The sequence below is a fragment of the Epinephelus fuscoguttatus genome, linkage group LG10 (assembly GCF_011397635.1).
Source record: "Epinephelus fuscoguttatus linkage group LG10, E.fuscoguttatus.final_Chr_v1".
Classification (NCBI taxonomy): domain Eukaryota; kingdom Metazoa; phylum Chordata; class Actinopteri; order Perciformes; family Serranidae; genus Epinephelus; species Epinephelus fuscoguttatus.
In genome coordinates, this window is record NC_064761.1 from 40,129,528 (window position 1) to 40,150,438 (window position 20,911).

General features: G+C 37.9%; 3 protein-coding genes across 15 annotated transcripts in view; 2 read left to right on the top strand and 1 right to left on the bottom strand.

The window, feature by feature from the left end:
- Nucleotides 1–7,926: 7,926 nt before the first annotated feature.
- On the top strand, nucleotides 7,927–10,830 carry slc10a4 (solute carrier family 10 member 4). The gene is made up of 3 exons (XM_049587787.1): nucleotides 7,927–8,726; nucleotides 9,011–9,221; nucleotides 9,763–10,830. The coding sequence occupies exons 1-3, from the start codon at nucleotides 8,197–8,199 to the stop codon at nucleotides 10,288–10,290; spliced, it is 1,269 nt and encodes a 422-aa protein (XP_049443744.1). The 5' UTR covers nucleotides 7,927–8,196; the 3' UTR covers nucleotides 10,291–10,830.
- Nucleotides 10,831–10,870: 40 nt separating this feature from the next.
- Nucleotides 10,871–14,955, top strand: zar1 (zygote arrest 1). Its single transcript, XM_049587788.1, has 4 exons — nucleotides 10,871–11,600; nucleotides 14,164–14,256; nucleotides 14,437–14,511; nucleotides 14,591–14,955. The coding sequence occupies exons 1-4, from the start codon at nucleotides 10,923–10,925 to the stop codon at nucleotides 14,732–14,734; spliced, it is 990 nt and encodes a 329-aa protein (XP_049443745.1). The 5' UTR covers nucleotides 10,871–10,922; the 3' UTR covers nucleotides 14,735–14,955.
- Nucleotides 14,956–18,156: 3,201 nt separating this feature from the next.
- fryl (furry homolog, like) overlaps nucleotides 18,157–20,911 on the bottom strand; it is an 86,547-nt gene continuing 83,792 nt past the window's right edge. For all 13 annotated transcript variants that reach the window (XM_049589103.1, XM_049589104.1, XM_049589096.1 and 10 more), the window contains one exon: nucleotides 18,157–20,140. In XM_049589103.1, coding sequence (XP_049445060.1) covers nucleotides 19,900–20,140 — 241 coding nt within the window. In that variant the 3' untranslated portion in view covers nucleotides 18,157–19,899. The remainder of the gene's footprint in view (nucleotides 20,141–20,911) is intronic.

Here is a 20,911-nt window from a genome sequence, read left to right on the forward strand (position 1 = left end):
CTTGTTTTGTTTTTGGAATCCTATGCTTACTTACAAATTGGTTTTGATTACTTTAAGACAACAGAAGCCGTAATGCATCAATTAAATCACTAAGTATTTGAGTGACTGCAAATTCAATTCAAGCAGTAATCATTCTGTCAGTCAAAATTTGTGTTCACAAAGTCTAAGATAAGATAAAACTTTATTTGTGCCACACTTTCATGACACAGCAGCTCAAAGCACAGACAGAAAAAGGAGGGTGACAATGTAACTTGAATAAAATACAATTAAATATTAAAAAATATAAAACGTGTATACAGTATATGTAAATATATATAAGTGTTTTGCAGCAGACATGACAGTGCTACATTACATCAGATGTTGCTGTTAAAGAGTCTGACAGCTGATGGTATAAATGACCTGCGGTAGCGCTCCGTCTTGCACTATCGGTACAGCAGTCTGCTGCTGAATGAACTGCACAGTGCATGGACAGTCTCATGCAGGGAGTGAGAGGTGTTTTCCATGATGGATATCAGCTTGGCTAACATCCTCCTCTCACTCACCTCCTCAATGGTCTCCAAGACAGTCCACAACCGAGCTGTCCCTCTGACTGTGAAAAACTATACGATGACATTTCCTCACGATATACTATGACATGTTTTTGACATACTATACTATGACATTTTTCATGATATTTGGACGACATACTATACTATGACGTTTTTCATGATGTTTTGACGACATACTATACTATGACATTTTTCATGATATTTGGACGACATACTATACTGACATTTTTTGATATTTTTTATAATATTTTGACGACATACTATACTATGACGTTTTTCATGATATTTTGACGACATACTATACTATGACGTTTTTTATGATATTTTGACGACATAATATACTGACGTTTTTTTGATATTTTTTATAATATTTTGACGACATACTATACTGACATTTTTTGATATTTTTTATAATATTTTGACGACATACTATACTATGACGTTTTTCATGATATTTTGACGACATACTATACTATGACGTTTTTTATGATATTTTGATGACATAATATACTGACGTTTTTTGATATTTTTTATAATATTTTGACGACATACTATACTATGACGTTTTTCATGATATTTTGACGACATACTATACTATGACATTTTTCATGATATTTTGATGACATACTATACTATGACCTTTTTTATGATATTTTTTATAATATTTTGACGACATACTATACTATGACATTTTTCATGATATTTTGACGACGTAATATACTGACGTTTTTTGATATTTTTTATAATATTTTGATGACTACTATGACGTTTTTCATGATATTTTGACGACATACTATACTATGACATTTTTCATGATATTTTGACGACGTAATATACTGACGTTTTTTGATATTTTTTATAATATTTTGACGACTACTATGACGTTTTTCATGATATTTTGACGACGTAATATACTGACGTTTTTTGATATTTTTTATAATATTTTGATGACTACTATGACGTTTTTCATGATATTTTGACGACATACTATACTATGACATTTTTCATGATATTTTGACGACGTAATATACTGACGTTTTTTGATATTTTTTATAATATTTTGACGACATACTATACTATGACGTTTTTCATGATATTTTGACGACATACTATACTATGACATTTTTCATGATATTTTGACGACGTAATATACTGACGTTTTTTGATATTTTTTATAATATTTTGACGACATACTATACTATGACGTTTTTCATGATATTTTGACGACATACTATACTATGACGTTTTTTATGATATTTTGACGACATAATATACTGACGTTTTTTTGATATTTTTTATAATATTTTGACGACATACTATACTGACATTTTTTGATATTTTTTATAATATTTTGACGACATACTATACTATGACGTTTTTCATGATATTTTGACGACATACTATACTATGACGTTTTTTATGATATTTTGACGACATAATATACTGACGTTTTTTTGATATTTTTTATAATATTTTGACGACATACTATACTATGACGTTTTTTATGATATTTTGATGACATACTATACTATGACATTTTTTATGATATTTTGACGACATACTATACTATGACGTTTTTCATGATATTTTGACGACATACTATACTGACATTTTTTGATATTTTTTATAATATTTTGACGACATACTATACTATGACATTTTTCATGATATTTTGACGACTTAATATACTATGACATTTTTCATGATATTTGGACGACATACTATACTATGACATTTTTCATGATATTTTGACGACATAATATACTGACTTTTTTTGATATTTTTTATAATATTTTGACGACATACTATACTATGACGTTTTTTATGATATTTTGATGACATACTATACTATGACATTTTTCATGATATTTTGATGACTACTATGACGTTTTTTATTTTGATGACATACTATACTATGACATTTTTCATGATATTTTGACGACGACATAATATACTATGACGTTTTTATTTTATACTATACGATGACATTTTCATGATATTGGGACACATACTATACTATGACATTTTTTATGATATTTTTTATACTATTTTGACGACATACTATACTATGACGTTTTTTATAATATTTGGACGACATACTATACTATGACATTTTTCATGACATTTTGACGACATAATATACTGACTTTTTTGATATTTTTTATAATATTTTGACGACATACTATACTATGACGTTTTTTATGATATTTTGATGACATACTATACTATGACATTCTTCATATTTTGACGATATACTATACTATGACGTTTTTTTATGATATTTTGATGACATACTATACTATGACGTTTTTCATGATATTTGGACGACATACTATACTATGACGTTTTTTATAATATTTGGACGACATACTATACTATGACGTTTTTCATGATATTTTGATGACATACTATACTATGACATTTTTCATGATATTTTGACGACATAATATACTGACTTTTTTTGATATTTTTTATAATATTTTGACGACATACTATACTATGACGTTTTTTATGATATTTTGATGACATACTATACTATGACGTTTTTCATGATGTTGTGACGACATACTATACTATGACATTTTTCATGACATTTTGACGACATAATATACTGACTTTTTTTGATATTTTTTATAATATTTTGACGACATACTATACTATGACGTTTTTTATGATATTTTGATGACATACTATACTATGACATTTTTCATATTTTGACGACATAATATACTATGACGTTTTTTATGATATTTTGACGACATAATATACTATGACGTTTTTCATGATATTTTGACGACATAATATACTATGACGTTTTTTATGATATTTGGACGATATACTATACGATGACATTTTTCATGATATTTGGACGACATACTATACTATGACATTTTTTATGATATTTTTTATACTATTTTGACGACATACTATACTATGACGTTTTTTATAATATTTGGACGACATACTATACTATGACGTTTTTCATGATATTTGGACGACATACTATACTATGACGTTTTTTATAATATTTGGACGACATACTATACTATGACGTTTTTCATGATATTTTGATGACATACTATACTATGACATTTTTCATGATATTTTGACGACATAATATACTGACCTTTTTTTTGATATTTTTTATAATATTTTGACGACATACTATACTATGACATTTTTCATGATATTTTGACGACATAATATACTGACTTTTTTTGATATTTTTTATAATATTTTGATGACATACTATACTATGACGTTTTTTATGATATTTTGATGACATACTATACTATGACATTCTTCATATTTTGACGATATACTATACTATGACGTTTTTTTATGATATTTTGATGACATACTATACTATGACATTTTTCATGATATTTTGACGACATAATATACTATGACGTTTTTTATGATATTTGGACGATATACTATACGATGACATTTTTCATGATATTTTGACGACATACTATACTATGACATTATTTAAGATATTTTTTATAATATTTTGACGACATACTATACTATGACATTTTTCATGATATTTTGACGATATACTATACTATGATGTTTTTTATGATATTTTGATGACATACTATACTATGATGTTTTTCATGATATTTGGACGACATACTATACAATGACTTTTTTTTATGATATTTTGACGACATACTATACTATAACGTTTTTTATGATATTTGGACGACATACTATACTATGACATTTTTCATGATATTTTGATGACATAATATACTATGACCTTTTTTTATGATATTTTTTATAGTATTTTGATGACATACTATACTATGACGTTTTTTATATTTTGATGACATACTATACTATGACATTTTTCATGATATTTTGACGACATAATATACTGACGTTTTTTTGATATTTTTTATAATATTTTGACGACATACTATACTATGACGTTTTTTATGATATTTTGATGACATACTATACTATGATGTTTTTCATGATATTTGGACGACATACTATACAATGACTTTTTTTTATGATATTTTGACGACATACTATACAATGACTTTTTTTTATGATATTTTGACGACATACTATACTATGACATTTTTCATGATATTTGGACGACATACTATACCATGACATTTTTTATAATATTTTGACGACATACTATACTATGACGTTTTTTTTATGATATTTGGACGACATACTATACTATGACGTTTTTTTTATGATATTTGGACGACATACTATACTATGACATTTTTCATGATATTTTGACGACATAATATACTATGACTTTTTTTATGATATTTTTTATAGTATTTTGACGACATAATATACTATGACTTTTTTTATATTTGGACGACATACTATACTATGACATTTTTCATGATATTTTGACGACATAATATACTATGACCTTTTTTATGATATTTTTTATAGTATTTTGACGACATACTATACTATGACGTTTTTTATGATGTTTGGACAACATACTATACTATGACATTTTTTATGATATTTTGACGACATACTATACTATATTTTTTACGATATTTTGACGACATACTATAGTATGACATTTTTCACGATATTTTGACGATATACTATGCTATAACTTTTTTCATGATATTTTGACAACATACTATGACATTTTTTTATGATATTTGGATGACATACTATACTATGTCATTTTTTAAGGTATTTTGAGGACACACTATACTGTGACATTTTTCATGATATTTGGACGACATGCTATACTATGTCATTTTTTAAGGTATTTTGATGACATACTATACTATGACATTTTTTTATGATATTTGGACAACGTATTATACCATAACATTTTTCGAGATATTTGGACGACATACTATACTATGACATTTTTTATATTTGGATGACATACTATACTATGACGTTTTTATGATATTTTGATGACATATTATACTATGACGTTTTTTATGGTATTTTGACGACATATTACTTTTTTAATGAAAAATTTTATGACAAATTATACTACAACTTCTATTTAATTATATTTTTAACAAAATATTATACCCTTACTTTTTTAATGAAAATTTTGACAACATACTTTACAAGGACTTTAATGACATACTATACTATGACTTTTTTAATGACAATTTTAATGACATACTATGCTATCACTTTTTTATGAAACTTTTGATGATATACTATGGCTTTTTTATGAATATTTAAATGACATACTATACTATGACTTTTTTTTTATGAAACTTTACGTCATGCTATACCATTATCTCTAAATAAAAATTTTGTTGATCACTGCCCTGCAAAAAGGGCACATACTCAAATCTGTTGGGGGTGCAAATTAATCACAGCACTGGGAAATAACCTTTATTTATTTAACCAGGCAGGTCCTTTAAGAACAGTTCTTATTTACAAAGGAGGCCTGGCAAGAGCAAAAGCCTCTTGAGGGAAAAGGGTGAGGGGGCTGAAATAGAACAGGGTTAGATATAAAAACAGCATAACATATTAAAGGCAGTATGAAACACATATGTAGCACAGCACACACACAAACACTCATGTAAACATCACCAGCACAAACGAACAACAGTGGCAAACGCAGCAGCAGATATGTGAGACAGCCTAAAGACAGCCGAAAACAGTACATATATAACCATCCTCAGCACAAGCCCTCAACATCCAGCAACAGAATACAGAGACACTTCACTTCTGTCACATCCAAAACATTTTACTCTTTCAGTCTGAGACTGGATGCAAAGGATACAAAGAACTCAATCCTTTCTACCTATGTGCTTTGTGACATTCACTGTCAGCATATGTGCTCCAGATTGCTTTGAGCTCACGCAGTCATTTTTGTTTAAATGGACTTTTAAGTTAGATTACTCGATCTACTGCTAAAGCTACTCTAGACATCCTGTCTGCCTATCTTTCACTTAGACAATTATATAAAACAGATGGAGTCAGAGTTCCATATTTGGGCAAAATGACCTGTAAGAGAGTGCAGCAGAAATGCATCTTCCCTCCCATGCTAGCACCCTCAAGCTGTTTTGGTTGTTGTTTCTAATTTAGTAATTGGATGCATTTTACAGATTAAATTAAAACAGACACACCTAGTAAAAGTGACATCTCGTCAGTAACAGTGACAGACGGTCTACTTTATACTGTATCATACAGTCTGAGTGTCATATAGTGTGCAGCTTTTAAGAGGAAAGTGACATTATGTATTCTGTACACATAGTTGTTGCATTACGTACCTGGAGTCACCCATCGGTTAATGGGAGACACGGTGTGTCTCCAGGAAGGGGAGGACACAGATGAAAGCCTGAGTCACTGATGGGTGTTATCCCATCCCTCTCTACCCTCATCCCCCTCAAGACATGTGACGTCAGTGCTTTTATTTTCCCTGGACACACATAGCTTCCTCAGAGTGTGGCACCCTCAGCTTGATGAGTTTCACTCAGAGGATCATATTCTGTGGGCTTCAGAGAGATTAGATATGTCAGTCAAATCTCAAACAGCCAGGTGCCTTAACACAGGCGAGGTGATGCTAGCAGCCAACTGTCACAGCGGCAGACCACAACATGTTACACATACCGTTTGTTTTCTGATCTACACAAGAGATAATCAGAGGAGATTAATATTGGGACACTATTTTAAGAAACTAACACAAAGAGGCTGTGGGGTCGGTTACACTACAGCAGCATCAGTTCAGTATACAAGGATTTAATGCAGCAGTGTAATGTAACTTATATAGTTTTACTCACTGACTTCAGTTGTATCTCTATTTGGTGAGACTTGTTACATTTCTTTCACGACCTTTAAATGCAAATATTCTACTTCTTATTACATCAGCTGTCATTACTTTGCAGATTCTTCTCTAACATCATGAATTATAACAATAATGAAAAACGACCCAACAATGAATCCAGAGGTCAGACTCAGGAACAGCTGCAGCAACAATAGAAACAGGCTCACATGTTGGTGAGACTGTTAAACTATATTAACTCATATTTATTAAACCAAACATGAGACCTGCGCACCATGAAGTTTGAGACGAGGAGGATGCGTAATGCGCTCACTTCATAAAAGAAACAGCAGCGCCAACAAAAGAAACGGGCGGGCAGATGTTCACAGTTTGCTGCACTAATATAAAGATCAGCACAGTTTTCATTCATGTAGGCCGTGCTTACTCAACCTCGACAAAGAGCTGCCTTTACTGCAGCTTCAGTTTCATTTAGTAATTTCGACAGAAAATATGAGAGACAGGATGTAGACTTTGAGTTCAATTTCCCAAATGGAAAACTGTAAATGTGTAATAATTGTACTGATATTTTGGAGACCTTTCTCCTTATACGGAGCAGCACGCAGTATAAAAAGGGCAGCCTGGGCGTTATTGATTGGCCCACCCACTCTCGCAGAAGCTTAAGACCATACGCAGACTCCCCTCCAGCTATGTGCGTCTATCAGGGAGCCAATCCGTGGCACCAGTCTGGCTCAGTGAGTCGCTTTAAGACTATCAGTGTCATGGCACCATCACATCCTCCGACTGCTGGATCTTCCGCTGTTTCTTATTAGTGACAGTGCGCCACTAGGGGAATCATTTTACGCACGAGCACCTACAGGCACAAACCACAAGCCTCTGTCCTCCTGTTGCGCCATGGAGAACTCCAGCCTGATGGGTGGCGACGCGCAGAACGCTGGCTTGATAGACTTTCTCACGTCGGACACTTTAAAACAAGTTGTGGATTTCCCAGAGGATGCTGCCATGGCTGGATTAGTGGCCAGCAGTGCTGTCTTCCTCGAAGGCAGCACATTCAGGACTGCCGCTGGAGCTGAGTTTATGGCCGCTCCGCCGACGGAATCCCCTCACCTGATGCCTGCCTTTTGGGATTCCCCGCTCAGTCACGGAATCAATGTGTTTGTGGGACTTGTTCTGTGCTTCACCATGCTGGGGCTGGGCTGCACGGTGGAGGTTAACCAGCTTGGAGAGCATATCCGCAGACCCATCGGGGTGCTGCTGGCACTGGTGTGTCAGTTTGTTATCATGCCCTTGGTGGCCTTTCTGTTGGCTTTAGCTTTCTCTCTGGATGATGTGGCAGCGATGGCTGTTCTTCTCTGTGGGTGCTGCCCGGGAGGAAACTTATCAAATATCATGTCACTGCTGGTGCACGGGGAGATGAATCTCAGGTAGATATACTGTACTCGACATGTAATGAGTATCAAGTGAACCTTTAAAACGATTTCACAAGGTTGAACTATGTTTTGCAAAAGATTATTCAGCAAATTACGCATTGAAATAACGCCGACTTTGGTAAATTTTACGCACGACTCTAATAGGTCCACACGCTTCCGTAAAGTCAATCAGATATTTTTGTTAGTCAAGTTAACCAAAACGATCCAACACTGTGACCAACTACCACATTGGTGCTTTAACGCTGCGTCTTTCCTCTCCTCTCCTCTCCTCTCCCCAGCATCATCATGACCATATCATCCACTCTGCTGGCGCTCGTGCTGATGCCGCTGTGTCTGTGGATCTACAGCCGAGCCTGGATCAACACACCTGTGGTGAACCTCATGCCCTTCGGGGCCATCATCCTGACCCTGTGCAGCACTCTCATCCCTATTGGTTTGGGAGTTATGCTGAGGTACCGCTACACGCGTGTGGCCGACATTGTTTTAAAGGTAATTTAAGAGCAGTTTCCTTAAAGTTTCCACTTAATCAATGAGCTGAATCAGTTAAATAATTAACTTTTATGTCATTTAGAAACTGAGAACTCTCCGTCAAGGAGCCCCTTTTGCGCAAAAGCGCACTGCGTAATTTTCCTTGCCTTTCATACGGGCTACGCTGACCGCAGGAACAGTGACATCAGAGACACTGTGTCCAGAAGAGCTCCTCCCTCCCGTTTCTGATAAAAGCCACATATGAGGGAGGGCCACATCAGTTACAACAGACAGTAACATCAGGCAGCAGAGATGCCTTGATGCGGATTCCAGCCCTGTGTAAAAAATGTCAATTTCAATTACATAACTCAAAATCCCTGGAGCTCTCAGAGGGCGCAGTCTTGAAAACATTTGAGACCTTTTATCATTAAAGACGCTCAGGTCAGATAGAAAAGACTGTAAAAGCTAGCAAGAAGGAATTCCTCCACCAAGATGGCAGATTATGCAAAGGGTGCTCTCTATGTTCAGAAAATCCCCCTCATCCTGAAATGTGTCTTTCCAGGCATCCCTGTGGTCTCTGCTGGTCACCCTTGTGATGCTCTTCATCCTGACCGGAGCGATGCTGGGGCCGGAGCTCCTGTCCACCATCCCACCCTCTGTCTACGTGGTGGCCATCCTGATGCCTCTGTGTGGCTACGCTGCAGGTTACGGCCTGGCCATGCTCTTTGACCTGCCGCCCAACAGCCGCAGGTCAGTCTCTCTGGAGACAGGATGCCAGAATGTGCAGCTGTGCACTGCCATCCTGAAGCTGGCCTTCCCTCCTCAGCTGATGGGAGGGATGTACATGTTCCCTCTGCTGTACGCCCTGTTCCAAGCAGCTGAGGCGGGCATTTTCATCCTGGCCTACAGGATGTACAGGAAGAAGGTCCTGCACAAACCAGACCCCATGAAGGACAGCGAGGACACGGATATAACATACCAGAGGTTTCAGGATGATGAAGACATTGACACATCTTATGGTGCCGTGACAGTGTCTGACCCAAACACCATCATGCTGGACCCCTGTCCTCCTGATCCAACTCCTGTTTAATGTGCAGATGTTTAAAGTCACTTCTTCAGATGTAGGGGAGCAGAATGAAACCTGCACGTGGATTCCTCAGTTTGATCGCTGTCATTGAAAACCTGGGAGACTTTGCAGGGAAATCCAGAATGTTTATCACTGACCTGATTGCTGAAAAAAAAGGTGCTTTGTCATTTGCTTCATTCATTCATTCAATTTGTCAATTTATGTCTAATATGGGATGAAAAAGCATCATAATGTTTTACATTATTGCATCAGCTAAAGCAAATCATGTCATCTACGCAAAACAGCATTTAGTTTCACAGATGGACAGTGCTTCAGTGTGTGTGAGTGGAAGAAAGAGATCTGACAAACATATCATGTTATTCATCGCAGTGCCAATCCAGTATGTGTGCTCCATAGACACGACTAAGTCTGAACAAAATGTACAATATGTGTATATTATAAAGAGTTGCATCGAGACAATAAAACGTGTATAGAAACAAAAGTAAAACCTGCATACCTTCGTCACGTGTCTGCTGTTTTTGGGGAGAGAAAATGAAAGCAATCCCACACCTGACCATAATTAGACCTAATGGTGAGCTCATGTTGCCCAATCTACTTAAATAGCTACACCTACTAAGCTTGGTTGGTTGAACAAAATGGCAACGTATGGTGACGAGCCAGTCGACAGCTATTTCTATTCATCTTGCAACCCTTACACGGGCCGATACCCCCGGCCTAAAAACGCTGGGTGGAAGTATAAAAGTTACCTCTCTCACTACGGGGACGCTTCGGATGCCTTCAACAACCACCAGCGCGCGCAGCTCAAGTCCATCTTATCCCAAATCAATCCAAAACTCACCCCGAGGCTCATGAAAGCAAACACTAAAGATGTGGCGGTGCAGGTGAACCCGAAGAAAGACGCATCGGTGCAGTGCTCCATCGGCCCGCGCACCCTCCTGGCCATGAAGGTGGACTTTTGGCGCAGAAGAAAGCAGCAGGAGCCGCCCGGTAGTGCCAAGGCTGCGGACGGTGTGCGTTACCCTCGCACCCTCGCCGTGTACTCACCCATCGCCTACAGAAGCGTCACCTCCTTCATGGCCGACGACAACAACAACAATGAAGCCTCCCCCGGTGAGACGCAGACCGGAGAGCCGCCCGGTGACCCGCCCGAGGCCGGGGTGAAGAAGAGCAAAGACAAGCAGGCTGGTAAAGATGGGAAGACCGCAAAGATCCCAGATCAGCGCAAAACACCCAAGACAAAACAACAGGAGGAGAGTGAAGAGGAACAGCTGATTACAGAGGGGTCAAAGGGCAAGGCGCGTGTGCGGTTCCAGGTGAGTTGCATCACGTGCTCAGGGAGGTCTTTTCACGTCCTTTAGCTTGTTTCAGGGGCGTTTGTAGGGACTGAGCACACCGGGGCTCAGCCTGGACCTCTGGGGGAGCTCCCAGAGGATCCTCCCCCAGATATTAACTTTTTGATGAACAATCTCTGTTTTGAGGTTTTATAAATGCACCCTGGCACCTTTTCATTTACCACTATTTTTTCTTACTTAACTTAGCCTTTTAAACCTTAAACCTCATGTTAAAAATATTAGCAGTTGTTAGGTGCGAGGGCTCGATCAGTGCTGCTTGCAGCTTTAATTTTGAATGAGATTATAAATGACAACTATACTGTGACTTTTTCTGACATATTTTATGCTGTGCTATATTACGACTTTTTTGATCAAAATTTGACTTTGTATTTTTTTAACAGTATACTATAACTTTTTTAAGTCAAGTTTTTGAGAACATGCTGTAGTATGACATATTTTTTTCTATGCCACACTGTGCTATTCCTTTTTGTTTTTATGACATACTGAGTTTTGAATAACCTTCTACAGTATGGCTTTTTGAATAAACTGTTAATGACATACTGTACAAAGAGCTGATGTCATGAGTCATGATATTATTCATGACATACTATGCTATGACTTCTTCAATGAAATTCCTAATGACGTAATATACTATGATATTTTTAATATTTTTTGTGACATACTTCACTGACTTATTAATTTTTATATGCTCACTATTATTTTTTCCTTTTTTTTTTGTTGTTTTTTTTTTATTGACTATACCATGATTTTTTCTCATTTTTAATGACATACTATATGACATTTCTATTTTTTTCATGACCTGCTGTACTATGACTCTGACTATACTTTACTTTTTTTATTAATTGTGAATTGTGGTGTTAAAAATCTTAGTAGTTGTTAGTAATAAGTTGATGGACAGGCGCGCAATAGATGTCCTGTGCTCACAATATTTCACTTACCCACGTTTCACTTGCCGAAATGTTACCTGAAAGGTCCAGGGTGTAGAATTTAGTGGCATCCAGAGGAGAGGTTACAGAACTGGAATGTTTCCTGTGTGCCAAGCGTGTAGGAAAACTACAGTGGCCGTCACGATTGGCCCGATCTAGAGCCAGTGTTTTGAATTTGTCCATTCTGGGCTACTGTAGAACAACATGGCAGACTGTGAAAGAGGACCCTCTCGAGAACACGCGTTTCCTATGGCTATTCAAAGACAGCTGGGGCATGTTCTTTGGAACCATGGGAGCTTTGGGGTATTACACATACGCAGTGTAATGGAGGGCTACTGCAGACAGTGTTAGAAATAAGGCATGGTGTCGCTCAGGTGCTCTTTGGTTGCGCTCTTTTTAGCCTGTTTGCGTGCATTCGGCCTGACAGAACTTTTTGGGTACACTCAATTGGATGGCTGCTGTCATACAATAAACATTTGTCTATAGAAAGCATTTGTTTATGGTCTTTGTTACAGACTTTTTCATTAATTACAGAATTTGTAATTCTAACCCATATCTTTATTTTATGTACAAAAATATTTCGACCCAAGGCTGACTGCAGGCAGTGCATGTGTTGTACCCCACTGCTATGACGTGATATGACGCCATGACTCACTTTTTAACCTCCTTGGCGTTTCTTAGGATATCGGGGGCATGACCTGCTCTACTTTGCCTTACTGTCTCTGACTGGCTTACCCTGTCATTTTTACTCTAGCCAATATCACTCATCCTGCTTGAGCCAATCAAACCAACAAAGGCAACGAGTGCTAGTCATTCATAGGGAATGGCTAGGAAACAGAAATTCACGACCATATGTATGATGTAGATATAAATGACTTATTATTTTCAGGTGAGTACACACTAAAGAAAACATAGTAAGGAATATTATATACAATTTCTGCCAATAGATGCCCCTAAATCCTACACTCTGGGCCTTTTTAAAAACAAAGAAAATAAACTCAAAATACAACCATAAAGACGACAAACTGCATGTAGATTAGCCCCCCAGAAAATAAGATATGCAGATGTTATTTCTGTCAAAATGCACTTCCTATTTCAAAGCTGTTCTCTCAAGCAAAGCTTGTAGGATAAAAATTCTAAAGGAAATTTCATCCTAAAATGAACTCACAAGTTATGGAGAATATACAGGCATCTAGACATCCTCCTGATTCAGATACAGAAACCTTCCCTTCAAATACACTTTGATGAAAATTAATCTAATTTGTACAATGCCTTTTAAAATTGTCAGTAATTCACTGCCAATGCCAGACTGAACAATATAAATTCCAGTCTTGATGCTATGGTTTACATCTCCATCTTTATTGTACAAATAACCTAAATCAGAAGCTAGAATAACATTTTGCGTTTAATCAGCATCATAATTTTAACCAGCCAAATGGTCAGCATCTGGATATTATCTGCAAGCTTGGTGTGAGAGCTATGAAGAAACTAAAATTCTTCACAGAAGACTGTAAAGATGAACTGCGCTTAAGTTGTTTTCCAGATTCGTCCACTAACACTGGGTGAATGATCTAACTGACTTGCCTTTTGTCCATCAGTTTCTGGAACAGAAGTATGGATATTATCACTGCAGAGAATGCAATCTACGATGGGAGAGTGCCTATGTGTGGTGCGTTCAGGGCACCAACAAGGTGAGCACTTTAGTCATTTGCCAATAAACTAGGGGGTCAACACTAAGGTTGCAACAGTATGAGATTTTCATGGTACGATTATCAATTTTGCATTTAAACTGTAATAATTTGAGTCATGACGTAACATTTAATAGCTACAGTATGAGATGTCTGCCCTGATAGAAGTATGTTGTGTTCCAGGTTTACTTCAAACAGTACTGTAGGAAATGCCAAAAAGAATTCAACCCATACCGAGTTGAGGACATCACATGTCACGTAAGCCCTGTCTAACTTGCTCTTTGAATTAAAATGTGCCATGTATGACCACCAAACCAAAGTCCTACTCCTTTTCCAGACTTGCAACAAAGCACGCTGTTCCTGTGCAATAACACAACGCCACGTTGACCCCAAGCGGCCCCACAGACAGGACTTGTGCGGCAGATGCAAAGGCAAGCGGCTCTCCTGTGAAAGCACTTTCAGCTTCAAATACATCATCTAGGAAGCATCTCGACTGAACTCTGCCCTGTAAACACATCAGTACAGTAACGTCCTGTGGGGGTGCACCTTCAACTCAGTGCCACCAGATTTGCAGATGCAATGACGGCACTTTGGATGCAAAACATATATATTTGATGTTTCAAAACTTTATTTCGTGCCTGTTTTGTGTTGATGAAGTTAATGGTAAGCGCCATACAACTTACAATGTAATAAAGGGCTACCTTGCACTCAGTACTGAAGCATTCTTTTCACTCAAACTGCTGTCCTGTTGGTAGTGAAAACTGAGGCAAAGAAACTAAAATATCAATGTTTGAAAGTGGTATTTAACTCAGCAACTGTCTCCTAGTTTAGGATTAAAGCTACAGCTGGTAACTTTAATGAAAATAACTTCAATATTTGCTGAAACTGTCGCGTTACCGAAAGAAGTCTTCTTACTGCTTCTAATGACATTTGCTAGAATCAACTTCAGTGCAACAAAAACCAGTTGGAGCTGAGGAGTCTTTAACGCAGCTAGGGATGCATGATATTGGATTTTTTTTTTTGCCAATGTATAACTTATTTGGCCGATTACTGGTATGGATATATCCACTTTCTAGTGATCAAGTCTCTGCTGTAGAAGAATTAACATCATATTATGCATACATACTCTTACTGTAATGGCCCACCAGCAGATGGAGACATGAAATACAATATTTTTTAATGTATGTACAGTCAGGTCCATAATTATTTGGACAATGATACAGTGAAACAATGAATACCTGCTTAAAGTGCAGACTCTCAGCTTTCATTTAAGGCTTTTTTCAAAAATGTAGTATGAACCGTGTAGGAATGACAACCATTTCTTCACACAGTCCCCCAACTTTAAGGGCTCATAAGTATTTGGACAAACTAACATAATCATCAATTAAACAGTCAGTTTTAATACTTGGTTGCAAATCCTTTACAGTCAATGACTGCCTGAAGTGTTGGACACATAGGCATCACCAGATGCTGGGTTTCTTCCCTGGTGATGCTCTGCCAGCCCTTTACTGTAGCCGTCTGCACTTCCTGCTTGTGTTTTGGGTGTTTTGCCCTCAGTTTTGGCTTCAGCAAGAGAAACGCATGCTCAGTTGGATTCAGGTCAGATGATATGACTTGGCCATTGCAGAACATTCCACTTCTTTGCCTTAAAAATGTCTTTGGTTGCTTTTCCAATATGCTTCAGGTTATTGTCCATCTGCACTGTGAAGCATCGTCCAATGAGTTTTGAAGCATTTGGTTGAATCTGAGCAGATAATGGTGCCCCAAACACGCTTTCATCCTGCTGCTCTTGTCAGCAAGACAAGACTTCACTAGAATAAATACAGAGGGTTTATCACAAGATGCAAACCATTGGTTAGCCTTAAAAATGGAAGGCCAGATTAGAGTTTGTCAAAAACCATCTAAAAAGCCTGTACAGTTGTGGAACAGCATACTGTGGACAGATAAAACAAAGATCAACTACCAGAATGATGGGAAGACAAGAGAAGGAAGAAGGGAAGGAACTGCTCATGATCCAAAGCACACCACCACATCGGTGAAGCATGGTGGAGGTATGTTGTTATGTCATGGCCATGTATGGCTGCCAGTGGAGCTGGTTCTCTTGTGTTTATTGATGATGTGACTGCTGACAAGAGCAGCAGGATGAAAGCTGAAGTGTTTGGGGCACCATTATCTGCTCAGATTCAACCAAATGCTTCAAAACTCATTGGACGATGCTTCACAGTGCAGATGGACATTGACCTGAAGCATATTGGAAAAGCAACCAAAGACATTTTTAAGGCAAAGAAGTGGAATGTTCTGCAATGGCCAAGTCATATCATCTGACCTGAATCCAACTGAGCATGCGTTTCTCTTGCTGAAGCCAAAACACCTAAAACACAAGCAGGAAGTGCAGACGGCTGCAGTAAAGGGCTGGCAGAGCATCACCAGGGAAGAAACCCAGCATCTGGTGATGTCTATGTGTCCAACACTTCAGGCAGTCATTGACTGTAAAGGATTTGCAACCAAGTATTAAAACTGACTGTTTAATTGATGATTATGTTAGTTTGTCCAAATACTTATGAGCCCTTAAAGTTGGGGGACTGTGTGAAGAAATGGTTGTCATTCCTACACGGTTCATACTACATTTTTGAAAAAAGCCTTAAATGAAAGCTGAGAGTCTGCACTTTAAGCAGGTATTCATTGTTTCATTTAAAACCCATTGTGGTGGTGTACAGAGCCAAAATGACGACAACTGTATCATTGTCCAAATAATTATGGACCTGACTGTACATACATTCATTGTGCAAATTAAGAAAAGCACGTTGGCCGATACAATGATGTGCCAATATTATTGTGCATCCCTAAATTCAGCTGTCAATCGTGGTTCATGAACTGTGATCAAACTGAGCAGCGCTGATCAAACAGGAGTCAAGATTCTTTTACTGTATTTCCGATTTCTCACATTTTTCAGAAACATATTTTAACGCACTGTCCAGCTGTAAAATGAGAGCCATGTTGGAAATAATCAAGTACCAAGAGCCATCCACCAGCCTGACCAACTTTCTCATTTCACAAAACCATACGCTAAAATGTGTTTGTGAGAACATCACATCATCATATTTAATAGTGCTGCCCAGTTTGACCACAGTTCATTAACTGGCAGCTGTGTTAGACTCCTTAGCTCTGATTGGTTTTCGTTCACATGCAGTAAGCCCATTGGAAGCAATATGAGGCGGCAGAGGAACATGACTTTCTGTCTCACCTAGCAAATATTAACTTTTTTTTTTTTTTTAAGTTACCAACTGTAGCTTTAATAGCAGATGAAAAAAGATCAAGATTTAAGACTGCATGTACATGGGGTTTGAACTTAATTTAGCTGGCGCTGAAGCCCCGACAGTCCTGCACCTGTATCCTGCCTGTGGTGCAGGCAAGTGGATCACCAAGAACAGACGGTGTATTTTTGCTCGACTAAATACTTGAGCTTTTCCTCATTTATCTGTACTTTGAATATAAGCAATGTTTAAGTAAATAGCGTTCCATTACAGATGATGCACTCCATGTTTTGTGTGCATTAGGAAGTCTAATAGTGTCTTCCAAATACTCCCAAACTTCCCTAAGAAAGCACTTCAACAGTCCTGCTGTAATCATCCATTATCTGTAAGCACTTATCCTATTTAGGACACGACAGGTTGTCTATCATAGAGCTGACACACAGAGACAGACCACCATTCACACTCTACCTAAAAACTAAGTCTTTGGACTGTAGATGGAAGCCGGAGACTCCTGTAAACTCCACACAGAAGGGCCACAACTGGAACCCTCTTGCTGTGAGGTGACCTTTCCAACCACTGCTCCACTGTACCGCCCCCATTTTAATCATGTTTCCACATTTGTACTAATGACTTAAGACCAAGCTTGTACTGTATGATTAGGTTTTTATTTATCCAGAGAGAAGGCTGGTATGTGAGTGAACAAGAAAAAAAAATGTATAATGCACCTCTACATTAAAACATCTTCCAGGTAAATAATATATTCATTAAATAATTAAGAACAGCATTCAAATGTACCAGACAAGCAGGAAAAAAAAGCTCTCTGAGGAATGAGTACAGTGACTGTTACAATGTGCCATGACAAGATTTCCAAGAAAGCATTCAGATAATGGTTAATGTCCTGCAGTCACAGCAGCAAGTAGGGCCATTCTGAAAGCAGAGCGCAGCTTCAACGACAGCCATTTCCCCCTTGGAAAACAGGATCAAGATGTAGCGGAGGATGAGCGCTGCTTTGCAATGTGATCAACCTACACGGACAAAAAAAAAAAAAGTCTCCCCTTTATGAGGCTTTAAGCAGAGCCTGTGCCAGGGTGCCGAGCTGACAAAAAGATCACAGTGGAGAGAAGGAATGCATATGACTCGGCTGGACTGGTGTGGTCCGACAGGAGGTGGAGGCTACATTAGATCTCCCGTGCCATCGCCTTCACAAAGGCAGGCTGGTGGCTAGTCCCAAATGAGCCCTGACCCACTTTCCAAGACCACCACCAACAACAACCGAGGCAGCCTTTGGGAAATTTTGTGTGATTGGATGAAGAAGGCGGAGCGGATCATTAATGACTCAAACCTGGTCTTGGCTTTCTCTCATCACATTAGCTTTATACATACATCCTATTCGGATGAACAGTGCATTACACAAAAGTACAAGGGAAAAATACTGGTTTTACACTATACATTTTCTAAAATATATACAGAGTAAAATAAGTTATGTTTCCATAATGAGTTGTAGCCAGTCTGCACTTGTGTGCAATTATATGCATTTGTGTGTGAGCGTATACCAGAATATCCAATATATATCACACAGTCGAGAGTCTCTAAAGGCAGCTACTTATTTGGTTAAAGAGTGAGTTTTGCGTGAAGACCTGTTGAAGGGGACTCTCCTCTCAAAGCAGATCAATAAACAGATATATTTCTCTTTTTACACTCCCTGAAGGCAAACGTCTCCCACAGGGTTACAATTACATGTTAAATATCCTAACATTTACAACCTAGGATGTTAGCTCTAATAAAAAATACATTTCTCAAAAAATATTCTTGCAGTGCTTTTCTCTTTCAAGCATGCTTTTGAAAACTGTTTTTAAACAAGATTTTTTTCTGTTTGCTTATGAATCTTGACGGTGTGTCCTCACACATACGACGCCTCCTCTGGACCGTCTTACATGCTTCAATGCCATCTATCCCGCCTCGACCCCCGAGGAGGTCACCGGTCGGTATGACAGGCCCATCAGGTCAGATCCAGCAAAGAAAAAAACAAAAAAAAACCAAAAATAAAAAAGATAAAAGAAAACAAAAAAAGAGAAAAAAGTTATCATCCAACTGCGTCCTCTCTGATTCTCTCCCAGTCACACCACCACATGACTTATTGCAACTGAATTTTGCAAGTTGACTTAGTCTGGGAAAAGATGTTAGCTTTAAGCATTCATACAGGTAATAATATATATTAAGAGTCACAGTTATTCCCACACATCCTTTAGCCCTTTATAGGTGGAGTCTCTCGTCCTCCTCTGAAGCCCCTCACTGTCTACCCTCTCTCTACAGCTGAGGTGAGGTCTGTGTAGAGTTTGGGGGGGATATTTGTCCAGTCTAGTCCAGGCTTACAGCCTGCAGTACCACAGGTTCACAGTCCAGTGCTGACCATGGTGTTGAGGGGCTGGCAGGCCTGCGCCTGACTCAGAGCCTCACGGATCTGCAGGTTGAGCTCCATAAGGCGGGTGCTAGCCTGAGACAGGTCCCTGCTGGGGCCCACCACCGCCAAGCAGCCCGTCTGGCCCAGCGTCTGGTGACGGAAGTAGATGTGCAGAAGGGTCTGGACTGCATTGTCTGTCTCGTTGCCAAAGATGTCGTTGGGCCACAAAGACCTGTTGGTAAACAAGGGTGTGGGTGAATGAAGGGCTTCAACTAACAATTATTTTTATCATCAATCTGCCTTTTTTTTTTTTTTTTGTATGAATTTTGTCAATATTATGTCAGAAAATACTGAACCATGTCCTGAGTAATTTACCAGAGCCAATGGTGACGTCTTCAAATGATATGTCTCACTGAAGTCCAAAAATCCAAAGCTATTCAGTTTATCATCATGTATGATAAAAAAAAGCTTTCATTTAAAAAAAACACTAAAAGGATAATTCAATCATCAAAATATGCTGACTTGCATAATTGCCTAGAGTTGGTTCGTGCTCTCACGGCAGCATAACCACATAAAATGCCTTGCGTGAGAAAGCTGCTCTTGATTGGCCAGAATTTCAACCTAAATTTTTAAGTAAAGCAAACGTTGAAGAAGAGTACACTTGCAAGATAAATGTGACACTTTCTAATGTCACAATGGAGGGACAACTACGCAGGTTGATTTTAGCGCTGCTCATCGTGGACTATATTGCTGTCATTGTTCATTTTAGTCAAAGCATACAGTTTGAAAACGAGGCGCGGCTCCAACTAGAAAACAATGTTTTGATGCATTCTTTTTTTGGTATCCATCCAGCATACGCTGCTTTTGGTGAAATACTCAGTTCTTCTTTTTAAATAAGTGGAGTCTGAGCAGAAATACACCTACTTGCAGCTTTTAGATCTCAAGTAAAACAAAGGAAAAGTTGTTGGCAGTTGTGCCTTTCCTGACTATTACCAACAGCAGA

What these genes read in the sequence shown, in the direction of transcription:
- slc10a4 (XM_049587787.1), top strand. Translation starts at nt 8,197, where the DNA reads ATGGAGAACTCCAGCCTGATGGGTGGCGACGCGCAGAACGCTGGCTTG. An exon ending in CACGGGGAGATGAATCTCAG is followed by an intron (nt 8,727 to 9,010) that starts GTAGATATACTG and finishes TCCTCTCCCCAG; the next exon opens with CATCATCATGACCATATCAT. An exon ending in TGGCCGACATTGTTTTAAAG is followed by an intron (nt 9,222 to 9,762) that starts GTAATTTAAGAG and finishes GTGTCTTTCCAG; the next exon opens with GCATCCCTGTGGTCTCTGCT.
- zar1 (XM_049587788.1), top strand. Translation starts at nt 10,923, where the DNA reads ATGGCAACGTATGGTGACGAGCCAGTCGACAGCTATTTCTATTCATCT. An exon ending in AGGCGCGTGTGCGGTTCCAG is followed by an intron (nt 11,601 to 14,163) that starts GTGAGTTGCATC and finishes TTTGTCCATCAG; the next exon opens with TTTCTGGAACAGAAGTATGG. An exon ending in GCGTTCAGGGCACCAACAAG is followed by an intron (nt 14,257 to 14,436) that starts GTGAGCACTTTA and finishes GTTGTGTTCCAG; the next exon opens with GTTTACTTCAAACAGTACTG.